The following is a 17,639-nucleotide window of genomic DNA, read 5'->3' as shown; positions in this document are numbered from 1 at the left end:
CTGGGGGAGAGGAGGGGCACTTTCTTATGCGTGCATGTGAGCCCACTCTGCACTCATGGGCAGTTCACCCGGGCTGCTGCGCTTGGTCAGGGCGCCCACACAGTGGCTGAGCTGTGCCACTCAGTGTGGAGCATTCCCACGGGTCTGGCTGCCACTCTGAAAGCAAAAGCATTTGTGCACAAGCCTGACTGCTCCCCCACCTCCTTTTACAGTTGCACGCCAGTTGCTGCATGAGGACCTGTGACCTAGATCACTGCTGCTGGGGAGGAGAGGGGATCCGCTCATCTCCCTCCACTGTTTCTTGGCCATCCAGGACCCCTACCTTCAGATATATGGCTGCATGGATCTCTCAGATGTCCTATTGTGCTTTGAAGGGAATCTTCTGCTGGTTAATGAATGTTTGTTTTATTCTAACTTGGTGGGGAGAACCTAAGGGAACAGTTCACTCCACCATGATGCTGATGTTTTATACTCTTTAATTTAAAAAGAATGCTGGGTTGAAAGTCAGAAGGTTCAGTTTTACTCCTGCCTCTGCCTAAGAAGCACTGAGACTGGGACAAGCCAATTAGCCTCTCTGATTCTTATGTTTTGAAACATAAAATGGGTATAATATTCTATTGCCTAACTCATAGATGTTAAATGTGCAAATAAATTCATTTACCCATTCAACCAACAGTTACTGAGTACACACAAAATCTAGAAAGACATGATCCCTGCCCTCAAGGAGTTTACAGTTACTACCTCGTAATTCAGCAAGCCCCTGCAATTTGAACCATAACTCAAGAACTTAGTAATAATGCAAACCTTCATTCATCAGAGTTCTTATGGTATGGAGTGTTCTGGTTGCCCTAGAGCTTGCTAGAACTCCCTTCTTATTTTAAGCTTTTTTCAACATTTTCCTAAAATACACAAGTTGATTGTGCTTTCATTTAAGTTTTATTTTTTTAAATACAAGTATATAGTTTGAAAAATCATCTGACCCACCCCTACCCACTCCCAATTCCTATTCTCAGAAGTAACTTATTTCAATTTCTGGTATTTAAGTCCATATTTCTAAATAAAATGTTTATGTTCCTATTTCTATATTTTTCCCATTTATAAAGACGTTATCCTTTGAACTCCTATCAGTAATTTGCTCAGGTAATTCAGCCAGTGAGTAGAATATTCAGGATTTGCATTTATGTCTGCTTCTACATCCATGCTCTTAACCACTATCCATATGACCTCTCAAAGGCAACATCTATTAAACTGGTATGATTCCATTTAATACATTTAATGAATATAAAATGCATCAAGCAAATATCACAGGTAATGCTAGAAATTAATAGGACATGGTCTCTACCCTCAAGGAAATCACAGGACACTGGAAAGGCATACAGATACACAAATAATTTGAATGTAAGTCAGGCTTTTACAATTGATTAACAAAAAAGGCAAAAAGATCTGTCAAACTTGACAGGTAGAGTAGAGAGATTAATGATCTAAGAAAGATTTGGGGAATAGATAGGATTTGAGCTAGGTCTTGGTTTGAGGGCACTTAATACTATCCAACCTGCCCAAAGGCTGGGTACTAGACCCAATGGTTGAGTAAACATATAACTCTGACAGCTATCACTCTACAGCTTACAGACAAAATGGACAACTGTGCACAGTACTGAGACAGGATAGAGTCTTGGTATATAAAAATTAACCTCACCAGTGCAGCCAAATAACGAAGCACCTTATTATCATTCAGCAGCATTTTAATAACATCTTTTCTTGGAGCTTTTGGAATGAGAGCAAAGCAATTCTGAGCAGAGTCTTCCACTAGTCCATAACCATTATAGGGAGGTAATTCCTGAAGAAATACGGGAAACAAGAAATAAAGCAGACGCTCTTTGTGTTAAACATTACATTAAGGGTAACTAGTTTCCTTTTAAAAAAAATCTAGACATCATTTATTCAAAAGCAATTTCTACATATACAAATATAGTCAGAAAAAACAACATACTGCATGTTCCATTCCTCTTTATTTATATATTTTACCCCATGACCACTGCTCATAGAAGTGACTGATGATTCTACAAAGTAATCCTCAGGGCTAGACTGAAACTATCGCTGATGTCCACTGACCCCTTACTGCCAAAGCAGGGCCTGGCCCTACTCCCAGTCCCAATCTTGGCCCTTGTGGTCATCCTAGCATGGTGAAGCCCATGGGTCTGTGACTTCTTTGTTCAAGGGTGTGGGCCTCAGCCTGGCAGATCTGGAAACCATTTTCTGAGTTCACTCCAAGTGTGTACATGTGTAGGAGTTGGGGCAGGGGGAGAGTCAGGACTCGGTTCATGCTACTTTTTTTCCCAGTTACCTCCATATTTCTAATATTATTATTTCTTGATTTTTGTCTCACAGAAGAGGAATGAGAGCCATACTTTACTGAGAACTCATACCCCTTGTCCACCCAGGACTTTCCCTTCCTAGTGAAGGAGTAAACTCAAGAAAATAAATTTCAGATGTGAAGGTTTTTGGTGAGTTAGTTATGTAAGTATAGGATGAGCTTATATTTTCCATTCAGGTTCCATGAAGAGCTGAAGGCATCACTCTAGGATACTAGGGTTTGTTTGTTCAAAAACTTTAGTTCAGAGGCCGTTTCCCCACTCTCATCAATGTTCAGTAGACTGAAGCAGAGTACTTTTTCTCTGACTTCTTTTCACTATGCTTTCTCAGCAAACTCAGCTCAGACCATGCTTTTCACTTGTAAATACCTTCCCTAAAACTTTTTTTATTTTACTTTTTTGGTGAGGAAGATTTGACCTGAGCTAACATCTGTTGCCAATCCTCCTCTTTTTTTGCTTGAGGAAGATGAGCCCTGGGCTAACATTTGTGCCAAATTTCCACCACTTTGCATGTGGAATGCCTCCACAGCATGGCTGATGAGTGGAGTAGGTCCGCACCCAGGATCCGAACCCGTGAACCTGGGCCACCAAAGCAGAGTCGAGGGAGCTTTAACCACTCAACCATGGAACTGGCCCCCTCAAATCTTTTTATGTATTGTATCCAGGTACTTTAATAAATTAGTCTACACAATCCCTGGTCCACCTCTAAGAGAGTACTCCCTCAAACACTCATGACTCTGCCTCGTTCGTCCAAGGTGTAGTGCTTGGAACACCAACCTTTACCCATCTCCCAGGGCTGCAGTTAACGTGATCATCAAGGCTGGAACATGACTAGTGGATCCAGTCACTATGGAACACGACTAATTGGCTCCCAGTGCAAAACTACTACTCAATGAATATAAAAGTTGCCATGGACAGAGGGACCTTGGGTGAGACACCAAACACTAAGAAGCATCTGAGTTACTCTGGGGGCTAGGCAGAAATGCACGGTGATGGAAGCTAAACTTGCTTTGCATCCTCATCCACACGCAATGAGAGCAGCCTGGTTGGGGGATCAGGGTGGAGGTTGACGGATTTTGAATTAGGGAGGTAACTGTAAGCCTCTAGTCTTCCTCTCAAATTCCCTTTGTGTTTCAGTAGGCTTCTACTTGTTTTTCCTTAACCGCACGTCATTTCTCCTGCTTGGAATGAAGACTTTCCCTAAATATCAGTCCATATGCTTGGGGTGCTGGCACCACGCTTCTTGTGCTCCAAGCTACTGCCTGGGTCCTGTTCTAAACTAGATGAGCCATTCCTCTGACTGTAGATTTATCACTCCTAGATGCACTTGCTCATATGACCCACCAATCTGCCCAGGCTTTCTTAACAAAGCAAGTACCTGCGGAGCCTGAGAGTCCCATAACCCCTAACATACTGCTTTTAGGGGGCAGTTCCATAGCAGATGAGCTCTCCTAGTCCTGGATTCTCCCTCCTCCCTCCTAGCATGTCTCCAGATGAAGCTAGCCTGAGACAGAGCACATCTGGCCATGGGATCCATGTTTACTTATTCCTGATTTAGCAGACCAGCCTGCCCTACAAGTGTTGTGATTCTCCAACTGAGTACATCTACTTCATATCCACTTCTGTCCCTAACCATCAGCATGACTCAGCCTTTATCCCTTTAGACCCTGCTACAGCTTCCCATCCCTGCTTTCCAACTGCGTTGTTCAGGGTTTAAATGACTGAAGTGTAATGACTAAGGAGTGCTAAACGGTATTTGCTATTCGGTAAGTGGAGCTCTTCTACTCACTGCCCACAAAGACTTTCATGGACAGGCAGAGAGAATTTATTTGTAACAGAATTGTTTATGATAGAGAATTCACTGAAAATAAACTGACCAAACACCATGATTAATATGCTCTATGTGTAAATGTAGAATTAGTTTTATTATCCAGAGTGACCGAAATAGGGCAAAACAAACAAACAAACCAAAATCTACAGTGGTTCTTCAGTTCTCTCTGCTCTCTATTCAAGCCTTCCCTCCCTTTTCTTTCTTTAGAAGAGAGGTAAGGAGAAAAAAGATGAAAGGCCCGAGGATGGGGAGCAGAGGTATTCTAGGACTCAAAAGCTTTTATCAGCTCCAAAGATGGATGGATGCTCTTTGACTAAGAAAAGTGCACCACTGTGTTGCAACCCCTCCCCATCCCACCTCCTGGGTAGCTGAGACTCCTTGTAAGAATGTTTGACATTTATAGAATCACCTTGTAGTTTGCAATGTGACCTTGGGCAGGACCCTTGGAATGCTAGCTCACACTATACTTACTTATAAACTAAAGTGGTGGAATAGTTTGCTTGATCAAAACCTAAAGCTGTTCCCATTGTATTTTTTCCTGTATACTCATCAAATGCTGCCCCAAAATTGGGAGTTTTATTATAATTCTTAATCAATGAGTGCACTCATTGGTAAGGAGTTCTATCAGAGAAAAAATTGACAGGGAGAGGTATTATCACCTACATTTCCTTCCAGAAGTTTTATTGCCCCTGGGAACTCACAGCATACCAAAATCCAAATCCTTTGTAATTGTTTTTATGAAATGCTGGTTCTAAGACCCTTGCCTAAAACACCACTTGCCTTTTTCGGGAATAAATATATACTTCATAAGCAATCTCTTCAGTCTAGTTCACGGAAAATACCACATACTTCCTATTTGCTAGGCACTGTATTAGGTGCAAGAAGTACAAAGATGAACAGGACACAGTCCCTGCCCTCAAGTAACTTACAGTCTAATTGAAAAAATTTATAAACAGGTATTTTAATATAATAGATAAACGCCAGTGGAGGGAGGCACAGAGTACACCAGGACAGAGAGCAGAGGTGGTTAGTCTGCCTGGAGCATTAGAGAAGCCTTCTTGGAAGAGAGGCAGCCTACAATGAGTCTTGAAGGATAAGAAAGAGTTCTGTAAAGAAATGATGGAAAAGTGGTTCAACAGGTGGAAGAGCATCAGCAAAGGTCCAGGAAGTAAAACAGGATGCTGTACCAGCTGAACTACATTGATTCCGTACAATTGGAGGACCAGTGCAAGTGGTATGAGCAGCAGATGTGGGGAAGACAGGGGCCTGGGCTGGAGGAATTCAATAATTCCATCCCTCTAGCTACATCTTTCTTTTGAAAAGGAAAAGCCCAGTGACATTAGTTTATCCATACAGTGGCAACATAAAGATGGGCCGCAGGTATTAACACCCTATTTTATACATGGGCAACAAAGAGGTTGTATGAATTGCTCCTGATGCGAACACATATAACAGGCATCATTACTGTCATCCATGAAACTATGCTGCCTTTATACTTCAGATACTTGAATTTGCTGTGTAATATGTAACTTTTTAAAACATGCAATTCTCACTTAAATCTCTAAAATATGTGGCTGAGCCACTCTGAAGGCTCAAGTTTATCAGATTACTATTTCGGTGCATTAAAAGCACCATGAACTTACGCTCAGATCAGTGGACTTTTGTGGTGCACAGAAGTGAATTTTGTGGTTCAGTGTGATCGTAAGGAAAGCTGTGCTGCAATGAAAGGGAGCCATCTTCCAACATCTTCAATTAATCAGCTTTTGTTTTGTTTGATAAATAGGCACGGAACAATGAAATGCCCTAAGGGTCTGAAATTTTAAAAGATGTCTTTTTTTTTAATAAAAACAAAAAAAATATAAAAGTAATATAAGACTTGGTATAAAAAGGGAAATTAAAACCACAGAGAGTATAAAAAGAAAGGTCCCTTGTCATCTCCCACCTCCCTCCCTACTCCCCACTCCCACATGTTGAACTAACCACTGCTCACAGATCGGGTGGATATTCCTCCAGGTCTCTTCCTCAGTGCAGATAAGCAGATGTTGTATACAGTCACTGACAAAGACGCCACATATCACGTATACACATTCACTTAAAAATGTCATGGACATTTTTCCATGTCAAATGCATAGACTTACTTCCTCTGTCCTCTAACTGTATGGATGGATATACTATAATTTATTCTGCCAGTCTCCGTATACTTTATTATAAATAATGCTACAATACACATCCTTACACATACCTTTTTATAGTCTCCCAACCAGATCTTCTGGGTCAAGAGATATGTAATATTTTATTTTGAAAAAATTAAAATAATGACAAACTGTCCTTCAGAAAGGTATTTCTCATTGGCTCTCCTATTAATAGCTATGAAAATGCCTGTTTCTCCATATCAGGGCAAACATTGGATATTGTGAGTCTTTTAAATCAAACAGATCCAAAACCTCATTATTTTCATTTCTATTTCTTTATCAGTTAAGTTGAGGGTCTTCTCATATGTTCATTAGCCATTTGCACTTCTTCTTTTGTGAACTGCTCATCTGCACTGTCCATTTTTTATTGGGCATTCGCGTAAGAGTCTTTTGTTTTTCTTTTTCTCAAACCTCTACATGAAAAGATTCATTCTCTCACCACACTCAGAACTGGTGTTCCATTACCTGTTTTACAGGAGCTGGTTCCTTCTTGCTCACATCAATACGTGGTAAATCGGAGATGCCAAACTTTTCTTTGTAATACTGCCGAGTAAATGGATCACAATCGTAAATGAAGAACGTTCTCCCGAGGATAGTGAGTGATTTCCCCACGAGGAAGTCTTTGGCGGTATACCATTCCAACACCTCCTGATCAGAGATTTCCAGCACACACTGAGGGAAGTTCTCTGACATAAGACAGCAAGGAGAGAGGAAAGAAAAAGGAATGAGGATGGGAAGAAAGACTGACCCACAACAGCCGGGCATTCTTGAGACCCTGAGAGGGGACGGTCTTTAGCTCCGGTCGAGGGTCAGGGACTCCTCCACATTCCCAGCAGAACATAAGGCTGTGTATTTCCATCTCTTGACAGGACAGAAGTCCTATCAAGTAATATCCTAGACGGTGCTTGTAAAGCCTCCCACATTCAGCTCAAACTATCACTACAGGTCACTACTCTCAGCAGAATGAATGCCTAGAAGAAATCATTACAGGAGGAAAGGATAAATGTCCTTCTACAAAGATAAGCGTGTTAGATCTAGGAGGGATCCACATCGTTTAGTTCAACCTCCCACCCATTTATTCATTCATTCAACAAATCATTGGTGACCAGGGGCCAGTCTGGTGGTGCAGCGGTTAAGTTCTCACGTTCTATTTCAGCGGCCTGGGCTTCACCGGTTCGGATCCCGGGTGCGGACACGGGACCGCTTGGCAAGCTATGCTGTGGCAGGCATTCCACATATAAAAAGTGGAGGAAGATGGGTATAGATGTTAGCTCAGGGCCAGTCTTCCTCAGCAAAAAGAGGAGGATTGGTGGCAGATGTTAGCTCAGGGCTAATCTTCCTCAAAAACAAAACAAAACAAACAAACAAAAAATCATCGATGACCGCATACATGTATCATGTACTAGGTGCACTGCTAAATACTTAGATTACAATTAACAACATAGATAAAACTCCTGCCTTGATGGAGAAAACATGCCGTCTGGGGTGAGAGACAGTAAACAATTAGACAAATAATGGTTTCCTTTCAATTGTGATCACTGCTATTAGGACAGTTGGACCTAGTCCTGTGGCAGGAGGTGGGGACAGTCAGTGAGATGATTACAGTAATCCGTTCATCTGGGGAATCAGTAGATTTCCAAATATAGACTGAACCTCGCATTTTGGAATAAATCCAATTGTGTCACACTGTTTTATGAGAACCAAGGGTTGACTGGTTTAGGATCGCTTCCCTGCAGCCTGACCTCCATGGAAACCATAAGGTAGTCAGTCGATTCCGTTGAAGAGCCACATTGTATAACTGTAACCAAAAACTTGGCCCCAGAACTCTGATCACAGAGGCAGGAGAGGTAGGCCGGTATTCTCCCAAGTGACAATTGCCCAGACGGAAAAATAGGCAGGGAGGTGAAGGTTCTGCTACATCAGACAGAAAGGCTTGAACTCCAGTCCTTGATCGTGCCAAAGGGCTGGAACCTTCCTAATCAGGCATCTGAAAAGCCCTACAGACCAAGGGTTCCTTCTCCCAGCGTCTAGTGCTAACCTGCTAGATCCCTTTGAGTTACCGCAGGCAGTGATGGGCAACGGGCGACACAGCTTGGGACTCCACGGGTTTCCCTCAGGAAAGTGTTCCAGGACATCTGTGTGTGTGTGTGCGCGTCTGTGTGTGTATATGCTGTCCAGCCATTCAACTTTGTTTGCTCAGCAATTGTGTTTTTTATACACTGCTGGATTTCATTTACTGATATTTTACTTAGGTTTTTTGCATGTATGCTCATGAGCGAGACTATACTTCTTTCTCATGGTGTCTTTGGTTTTATTGGGTTTTTTAAAATAAATGAATTATATTCTTTTTCTTTCCCATGAAAGAGTTTGTATTAAGTTTGGAATTATCTATTCCTTAAATGTTTGGCAAAACTGAAAATTATCTGGACCTGGTGTTTTCTTTGTGGAGAATTTTTAAACTGATTTTATTTTTATTAAAGCATTTCATTTCTATTTCTAAAAATTTGCTCATTTCACCAAAGTTTTCAAATTTACTGGCATAAAGTTGTTGGTATTATTTTCTGTTTAATCCCTATTGTATTTTTAAGTATGCCTCTTTCACTTTTAATATGGTGTATATGTGCCTTCTTTTTTACTATCTTGATAAATCCTGTCAATGGTTTGTCATTTATCAGTCCTTTCAAAGAAATAACTTTTTTTTTAAATTGGCACCTGAGCTAACATCTATTGCCAATCTTTTTTTCTTTTTCCTTCTTCTCCCCAAAGCCCCCCAGTACATAGTTGTATATTCTAGTGGTAGGTCCTTCTAGTTCTGTTGTTATGTGGGACGCCACCTCAGCGTGGCTTGATGAGCAGTGCTAGGTCCACGCCCAGGATCTGAACTGGCAAAACCTGGGCCACTGAAGCGGAGCACACGAACTTCACCACTCGGCCAAGGGGCTGGCCCCAGAAATAACTTCTGATTTGACAAAACTTCTCTGTTACTTTTGTTTTCAATTTCATTAGTTTCAGGCTCTTATTTTATTATTTCCTTCCTTTTAATTTCTTTAGATGTACTCTGTCATTCCTTTTCTAACTTTTTAAGAAGAATGCCTAGTCTATTTTTTCAGTCTTTCTTAAATAAGCATTTCAGGCTATAAATCTTCCTCCAAGTACCACTTTATACGTATCTAAAAGTTTTCAGGGAATTTTTACTATCATTCAGTTCTAAGTATTTTCTGATACTAGTTTTTTACTCATGGATTATTTAGAAATGTGTTTTTCAATTTCCAAATATATGATTTTTGAGTAACATTTCCAAAACTGCATTCTAACTTAATTGTGTTGACATCAGAAAATATGGTATAAGATGTCCAGTCTTTAAAATTTAAGACTGACCAGTTTTTATAAGTGTTCTATATTTGTGCTTAAAAAAAGGGGAATTCTTCAGGTGTTGATGCAAATACATATTCATTAAATCAATATTGGTAATTAAGTTGTTCAAATCTTATATATATACACATATGCTTATTGATTTGTCTTTTTGATATAACAACTATTAAAAGAAATGTTTTAATGATTCCCTCTATTTTGATGGATTTGTCCATTCTCTTTGCATAATATTGCTAAAAACTTTTTTTACGTTTTGAAGCCATGTAATTAAGTGCATTCAAGTTTAGAATTATTACCTTTTCCTAGTAAATACAATTCTTGCAATAGGTAATGATCTTCTTTATCTCTAGCAATACTTTCTGGACTAATTATACTAATATAGCTTCCTCAGTTTCTTTTGATTGCTTGTACATCTTTTTTAACCTTTCTATGTCCCTATATCTTAAGTATGTTCTTAAAAATAGCATTTATTCAAACTTTGCTGTTTTTTTAATCCTATCATCCCCTCCTATGCCGTTATTGTAAATATATTTTAATTCTACCTTGATTTTTTTTTAATGTTTTTTTGTTGGTTTCTTTTTTTTTTTTGGAAGATTAGCCCTGAGCTAACATCTGCCACCAATCTTCCTCTTTTTGCTGAGGAAGACTGGCCCTGAGCTAACATCCATGCCCATCTTCCTCTACTTTATATGTGGGATGCCCACCACAGCATGGCTTGACAAGTGGTGGACAGGTTCGCACCCAGGATCCAAACCGGCAAAGCCCAGGCCACTGAAGCAGAACGTGTGAACCTAACCACTGTGCCACCGGGCTGGCTCCTCTACCTTGATATTTTTCAACCCCCAGAAATTCAACATTGTTCCTTTCCCACACTTTGCTATTTCCTTTATTTATCACTTCTTATATTGCAGATCTTACTTCTGGAATCATTTTTCTTTCTACTAGAAGTATACTCTAGAATTTTCCTAGTAAGGGTCTATTGTTAGTAAAATTTGTTTTGTTTGCCTGGAAATGTATTTTACCTTCTTCTTGAAAGACAGTTTCTCTAGGTATTAAATTTTACTTTTTCTCAGCACTTCAAAGACATTATTAGGCTATCTTCTGGTAACCACTATTGCAACTGAGAAGTCAGCTGTCATTCTACTGGACATTCCATATGGGTAAACTTGTTCTTTGGGGCTGCTTTTATGATCTTTTTGAATTTGGTGTTCTTAAGTTTGACTATGATATATCTAGGTATGAATTTATATTTTTACAACTTTATTGATGTATAATTAACTATAATAAGTTGCACATATTTAGAGTGTACAATTTTGATGCTGACATATATATTTACCCAGAAAAAGGCAAGACCAAAGTATGAAGGCCAGTCTAAAGGATAAGTAACAGACTTTCAGAACCTAGTGTCAAAGGAGAAGGCTTTTGGTGAACCAAATACCCTCCTTTTGACATTACTCATCTCATACTGTAACCTGCAGTTACCTTCAACACAGAAAGAACTTTTAGAATTCCTGATATTTTAATTCCATCCATCATAAAGTTATAATTTGGATTCAGCTTAACTACTTAAAAGAAGGTCCTGGCAGAGAGAACTTTGGAAGGATACCGCCGTAATTTCCTGTTACTGTCCAACACAAACTCTCCACGCAGCCGCTGTCTCTTGGATGCCCCCAAACATACCCAACTTGTTCCCAATTCCCAGCCCTGGCTCTTGCTCTTCTCTCAAAAGCGTTCGTGCCGTTTCCCTGCCATTCTAAATCTGGGTCCAATCCCAGCTCCGCCACAAGGCTTCTTCAGTCTTTCCAGCTCACCTTTCTTCTTCTGAGCTATCTACATGACACGACCAGTCACATATTCAGATCGTCTGGTAGCCTGTGCCACTGCTGAACAGCTTCATGTACTCATGTGACTTGTCTCCCCATCACTAGAAGTGACTGAAGAACAGGGATCCTAGGTCTGAGAGTTACATTTTCATTTTATCCACCACAGGACTTAGCACATAAAATAGCTCCCACGGCAGATATTTAAGTCTTGTTTAACTGAATTTAACAAAAATCATCCATTGGATAATGCCTTTGAGTCAATTAGACGCCACCTCTTTAACACCATGGCTCTAGTTAAAGGAATTATTTAGCTGATGGGAACTTAGCCTTTTCTGTCATGCTAGTGCATGATTAACAGTGACTTTCACAAAAAGATGTTTTCTACCTCTTAAAAGGACCCCACATATGTCACCAGGCTGCCTTTCCATATAATTCTGATAAAAATTTTGTTGAAATTTGAGAAGTTAGAGAAGAGGATGATTACATATTGAAAACTTTAAACACTGGCCAGATTGACGAGGCAGAGATGAGCAGGGAACCCAAGATTTCAAGGGATCCAGTTTCAGTGACATTTTTTTTGCCACCCTGAATACATGCCCATTCTTTCCCTTAATCTACTGTAAATCTAACATTTGTTAGCTCCAGGTGGCAGAAATTTCAGGCTCATTTAAGCATTCTGGAGGGCCAAAATTCGTTCATTAGTCCCAATGTCAGGAATTCTAAGCGGGTTCCACAGGAGGCTGAGTATAAGGATATGCCAGGCAGCAGCCAGACCATGTTGAACTAGGGAACAGATCCAGTTGTTGCCACCTGAGAATGCAAGCTGTGTCAGCAATTATTCTCATTACTCAAAAAAAAGAGATTTTTCTTTAAATTTAATTTTTTATAGCAGTAACATTGGATTATAACATTATATAACTTTCAGATGTACATCATAATATATTTCAAATTCTGTATAGATTAGATCATGTTCACCACCCAAAGACTAATTATAATCCCTCACCACACACGTGCCTAATCACCCCTTTTGCCCTCCTCCCTCCCCTCCAAAAAAAGAGATTTTTTAACATTAACTCTCTCAATTTTAAAATGATGACAAGTTTTACTCTCTTTTTTCCTTTTCCCCAATCTCATTCTCCTCTCCCTCACATACAACCACTCTAATGTGCAGCTTTTTGATTACATATGTACTATGCATACTGTTCTGTGTGTATCATACTTTACGTAAATGTTACTGCATTGTTCATCTCATTTTACTTATTTTTCCACACAGCACTATGTATTTAAGATGCGTCTATTTGCTTTCTTGTACAGTGTTTATTGCTTCTTACTATTACATGTTTATCAAGATGTATCTTTACCACATTTTGTTTATCCACTCTCCGAATGACGTAAATCTCCAACTCCCTGCCCCCAAATAATACTGCATTTTTCTTTACCACTGTGCAGGCCAAGCAATACATGTAGGTAGGTTGAATTTAGCCTTCAGACTTCCAATTTTTCTATAACCTCTAACTCAATTTGTTTATAACCTCTAAGACAAACCTCTTGCTCAATATCTGGAATTTCTTATCTTCCAGTTCCAAAAAATAGAGTAAAAAGAAAAAAAATCAATGAAAGTATTTACAAAGTTCTGTCAGGCAGCCACCCAAGCGTGAGAGATGTCACTACACACATCCAAGATGACATTTTTGTAAGAGAGACTTCTTAAATTACTAAATCCATAACTACAACAAGCTTGTTTATCCCAGAGAAACAGTGGTGGACGGCAGGGTCAGCTGCACTTTCTTTCCTTCTCTCTCTTCAATCCACTAGGTCAGTTTATAGCAACAAGGAAAGAGCAGGGGTGACACAATGGGGCTCCCCTCTGTGAGTCACAGACATGCCTTTTCCAATCCTAAGCTATACCGCAGAGAAACTTCCTAGTTAGGAAGTTGTTGGGGTGAGAAGCAAAGTCAGGAAGGCACATGAGGAAACAGTAAGCTACGTCTTTGAATGAAAACAAGCTTGTTTTAGAAATGCATTACTCCACCAGACCATTTCGGAGGCAAGCCTGGACCAAGGAACAAGTAAAGAAGGAAATTATAGAAGAGTCGTTTTTTGAGTACCTCTGAGAACACAGCAAGAACCTCCCAAGTCCTCCCAAGGGAATGATGACACTGATTAAGTAACTCCTTTGAAATCCAAAAAAAGGTCCCAATTAACAGAGGACAAACTGAACCAAACATACCTGCGTTCTTCACCAAAACCTTGGGCACTCGCTGGCGGCTCATCAGGAGCGGGAAGGGGTCGCGTCCGTTATTCCGTTCGTGGACCTCTCGAATTTCCACCGTATCATCCATAAGATAGTAATGAATGATGTAGGTCCGACATTCACCAAACATGCTGTCTGTGTCATCCCAGATCGCATAGAATCGAAGAACCTCGAGGAATCCAAAGCAGTGACTGAAGTAAGAATTCTACACAAGGAGAGTCTGACTTACCTACTTTGGTGTTTACATACCAGTCAATGATGAAAAGATTAACTGGAAAGACAACAAAGTAATCTCAGATGGCAAAAAAAAAAAAATACAAAAACATCTGAAATTATATGCCAGATGTCAACAGCTAGAAAATACTAAATAATAGACTTGTAAGTTTGCACTGAGAAAGAAGAATTCACTTTGATCCAAAATATTAGTCACTGAAAGAGAAGCTGAATTAAGAGAGCAATGAGTCCTTTAGGGATTTATAAGTATTAATAAAGGTACATGTGAATAGTTTATATATAATTAGTATGGAAAGAATTTTCATTTATTAATCAGTCTTTTTTTTAGTTTCATCAATACACATCTTCTAGTAACAGTATCAACAACACAATCTGCGCTCCATTTCGGTGACCTGGGTTCAAGGGTTTGGATCCCAGGCACGGACCTACACCATTCCTCAGCCATGCTGTGGCAGGGACCCACATACAAAATAGAGGAAGACTGGCAACAGATGTTAACTCAGGGTGAATCTTCCTCAGCAAAAACAAAAAACAAAAAAATACAATCTTAAACAGCTAAACATTTTTAAGGGCTTTTTTTTTTTTTTTTTGCTGAGGAAGATTCACCCTAAGCTAACATCACTGCCAATCTGTTTCTTTTTGTATGTTAGCCGCCACCACAGATAGCCACCAACAGACAACGGTGTAGGTCCGCCCCTGAGAACTGAACCTGGGCTGCCAAAGAGGAGCATGCTGAACTTAACCACTAGGCCACCAGGGCTGGCCAACAACACAATCTTTAAATACAAAATAATAACAGATATATGACTGATATAAAGCATGTCCTTAAAAGACCATGTTGTGCTAGGTAAAAGTTTGTGAACTAAAGGAATTGCATTTCTGAGAGAAAAAGAAGAGCAGCAAAGAAGCACTGAGAGTGACCTCTGTTTTCTCTTTCCCTTTAGTACAGGAGAAGACTCAGATCTGCCTCTACACACCAGCCCACAAGGGGAGGACAGGAAGGCTGGAACAGAGCTGGAAAATAACCAGAACACTCTGTTCTCACACATTAACAAAAAATTTAACAAGGAAGCATTTGCAATGGGATTTCTGTGAAATGACTATTTTAACATTAGAAACCTACATATATGCAACAGTTCTGAAATTTCCCAATAATTCATTTAAGGTTTCCCAAAGGATTCTATGAGATTAACTCATACTTGAGAAAAGAAGTAATCAGCTGGAAATGTAAAGAGAGCAGCAGCTGTAGCTCAGGAACCGCTTTAAGACTTAAAAGTTTGGTGGAACTCACAAGGCTTCACTCCACAACCTCCTCTGAATCTCTGCTAAGAAACTTGGGCCTTCCTATCCCTCTAACTCTAGATGCAGCCAGATGACAGCACCGTATCCAACAGGGAAGTTACAGATGTGACACACAGCTATCAAAACACACAGCTGTCAAAGTAGCTCGCATGTGCCACATTTGGAAGCAAGGAAACCTACTGAAGTGTCTAGCTCACTTACCTGCTTGTCGAAGGTGAGAAACTGCTTGAGTTGATCAAAGTCCGATGGCGTGACATACTTACGAAGAGGCTGTTTCCGGAGTTCAGTGTAAGGATCGAGAGCCATCTTCTCTGGCGGATTTAGTTCAATTCCTTGACTTTCCAAAAATACCTAAATAATTCAAAATTAATAATCATCATCTTGAAGTTTCTTAACATATAAACTGATGGTGTAAAAATAAGCGTAATAATAATTTCTGTGCCATTGCCCAAGTTAACCATTAGTTTGCAGCTCGAGCATATCTTAGCAGTATTAAACCTCCAACTGACCCAATTCTATAATGCAGATGATAATTGATAATTACCTTAAGTCTTCTATATTGTAAAATTGCTGGCAATGTGCTAACCTAATTGGAAGACATAATGGTAATGTAACTGGCTCCAAATATGAATTCAAATCAATGAAATTTAGTTAGGCACCCAAAAACAGAGTGAGTCCTAGGATTGCTTACATACACACATCCAGAACCCGACCATAGTTTCAAACAATATGTAATTCATATCAGGTACAGGGGTGAGCTGCACAACAGCGAAGTTAGCTGAAATCAAATCCCCAACTTTCCAACTCACTTAAAACAAGAATATGATCACGTCTCCCCCCGAAAAAAGAAAAGGGAGCATACACATTGGTTATTTTAGCCCAGAAAATATTTTCGCAAAATAGAAAAGACAAATCAAGTTCTCAAATCTCCCAGAAAAAGTTAAGGAAAGCACCTGCACTTGACATAATCTTGAATTTTATTTTGTGAATTATGAATACAGTTCGTCCCTTGGTACCCATGGAGGATCGATTCCAGGACCCCTGCAGATACCAAATTCTGAGGATGTTCAAGTCCCTTACAAAATGGTGTACTATTGCAGATAACCTACACACATTCACCCGTACACTTTAAATCATCTCTACATTACTTATAATGCCTAACACAACGTAAATGCTATGTAAATAGTGGTTATACCGTATTGTTTAGGAAATAATGACAAGAAACAAACAGTTCTGTCCATGTTCAGTACAGATGCAGCCATCGCAGGCTTTTCAATCTGAGCTTAGTTGAACCCATGGGTAGAGAGGGCTGACTGTAAATATAATATTCTTCTCAGAGTCATTATATCTTTTAATATAACTTGACATCTCTTCTTCTTAAAAGCACCAGAATAAACTGTGCCTTTTTTGATAATCAGAAAAGAAAAGATCAATTTCATGGGATCTGTTTACATTCTGAAACTGGAAATTGAGCTGAAATCTGGGTTTCTTTTGGGAATCCTGTGGTTTGCTTTTGGACAATTAACAGAAAATATACAGAACTCAGGGCCAAAATATTTGAGTTCTGGTGCTAGCTCTGCTGCTAACTAGCTTGTAATCTTAGTATTTAAAATTTTACTAGGCAGTCTCTAATATCCTTTCAATATTAAAATATTATGCTCTTAACATCTATTAAAACTAATGAGCTGGAGATAACGACTGACAATTCAATTCTCTTCTCCCTTGAGATGGTGTATTACTGCAGCAGGATTATTGACCGAGGTATTAATGGGTTTTTACTCCTTTCTGTTGCTTATAACAGCTAACCAGGCCCTGTGTTAACCTTACCTTGGGGATTTGGACAGGAATGTAGACACTTCCTGAAGCTGACTGTTCTTCCTGTCTCTTAAAAAAAAGCCTAAACTCTTTGAAGAGATTATTCTAAAGTGACCCAGAAGGAGAGGAGAGAAGGGAATGTCTTTGAGAACAAGAAAAGGGGAGGGGGAATTCCCTGGACGGGTCTCAGAGGAGCACGCCTGCGCACGTGCTCTGCAGGGTGCTCCGAGCACACACACCGCCTCTCAGCACCTTCAGTCTCGGCATCAGAGTCCTGGTATCTCACCTAGCACCAGAGCATCAGGTAGGGGCCCTTGGTCCCGGGACAACCTATGGACCCTGCCTGTATGTCCCCTGTAGGCCTGGGAGAGCCCTGCTTCCTGATTCTCAGGGCTTGGAATCTTTGGCAAAGCTGAGAGTGAACAGAAAGCCAGCCCCATTGGA

At 40.0% G+C, this 17,639-nt stretch overlaps 1 protein-coding gene across 9 annotated transcripts in view; it reads right to left on the bottom strand.

Annotated features, from left to right (window-relative positions):
- EFHC1 (EF-hand domain containing 1) overlaps positions 1 to 17,639 on the bottom strand; it is a 76,401-nt gene that overhangs the window by 37,450 nt on the left and 21,312 nt on the right. For 7 of the 9 annotated variants that reach the window (XM_001498967.7, XM_070245678.1, XM_023625077.2 and 4 more), the window contains 4 exons: positions 15,582 to 15,731; positions 13,821 to 14,013; positions 6,861 to 7,081; positions 1,697 to 1,837 (listed from right to left, as the gene is read on the bottom strand). In XM_001498967.7, the coding sequence (XP_001499017.4) occupies positions 1,697 to 1,837; positions 6,861 to 7,081; positions 13,821 to 14,013; positions 15,582 to 15,731 (705 nt within the window). The remainder of the gene's footprint in view (positions 1 to 1,696; positions 1,838 to 6,860; positions 7,082 to 13,820; positions 14,014 to 15,581; positions 15,732 to 17,639) is intronic. The other 2 variants (XM_023625076.2, XM_070245682.1) reach the window with 1 other exon arrangement.

This window comes from Equus caballus, chromosome 20 (genome assembly GCF_041296265.1).
Source record: "Equus caballus isolate H_3958 breed thoroughbred chromosome 20, TB-T2T, whole genome shotgun sequence".
Classification (NCBI taxonomy): Eukaryota; Metazoa; Chordata; class Mammalia; order Perissodactyla; family Equidae; genus Equus; species Equus caballus.
Note: the sequence above shows the minus strand (reverse complement) of the source record. Positions and strands in the feature narration are given on the sequence as shown.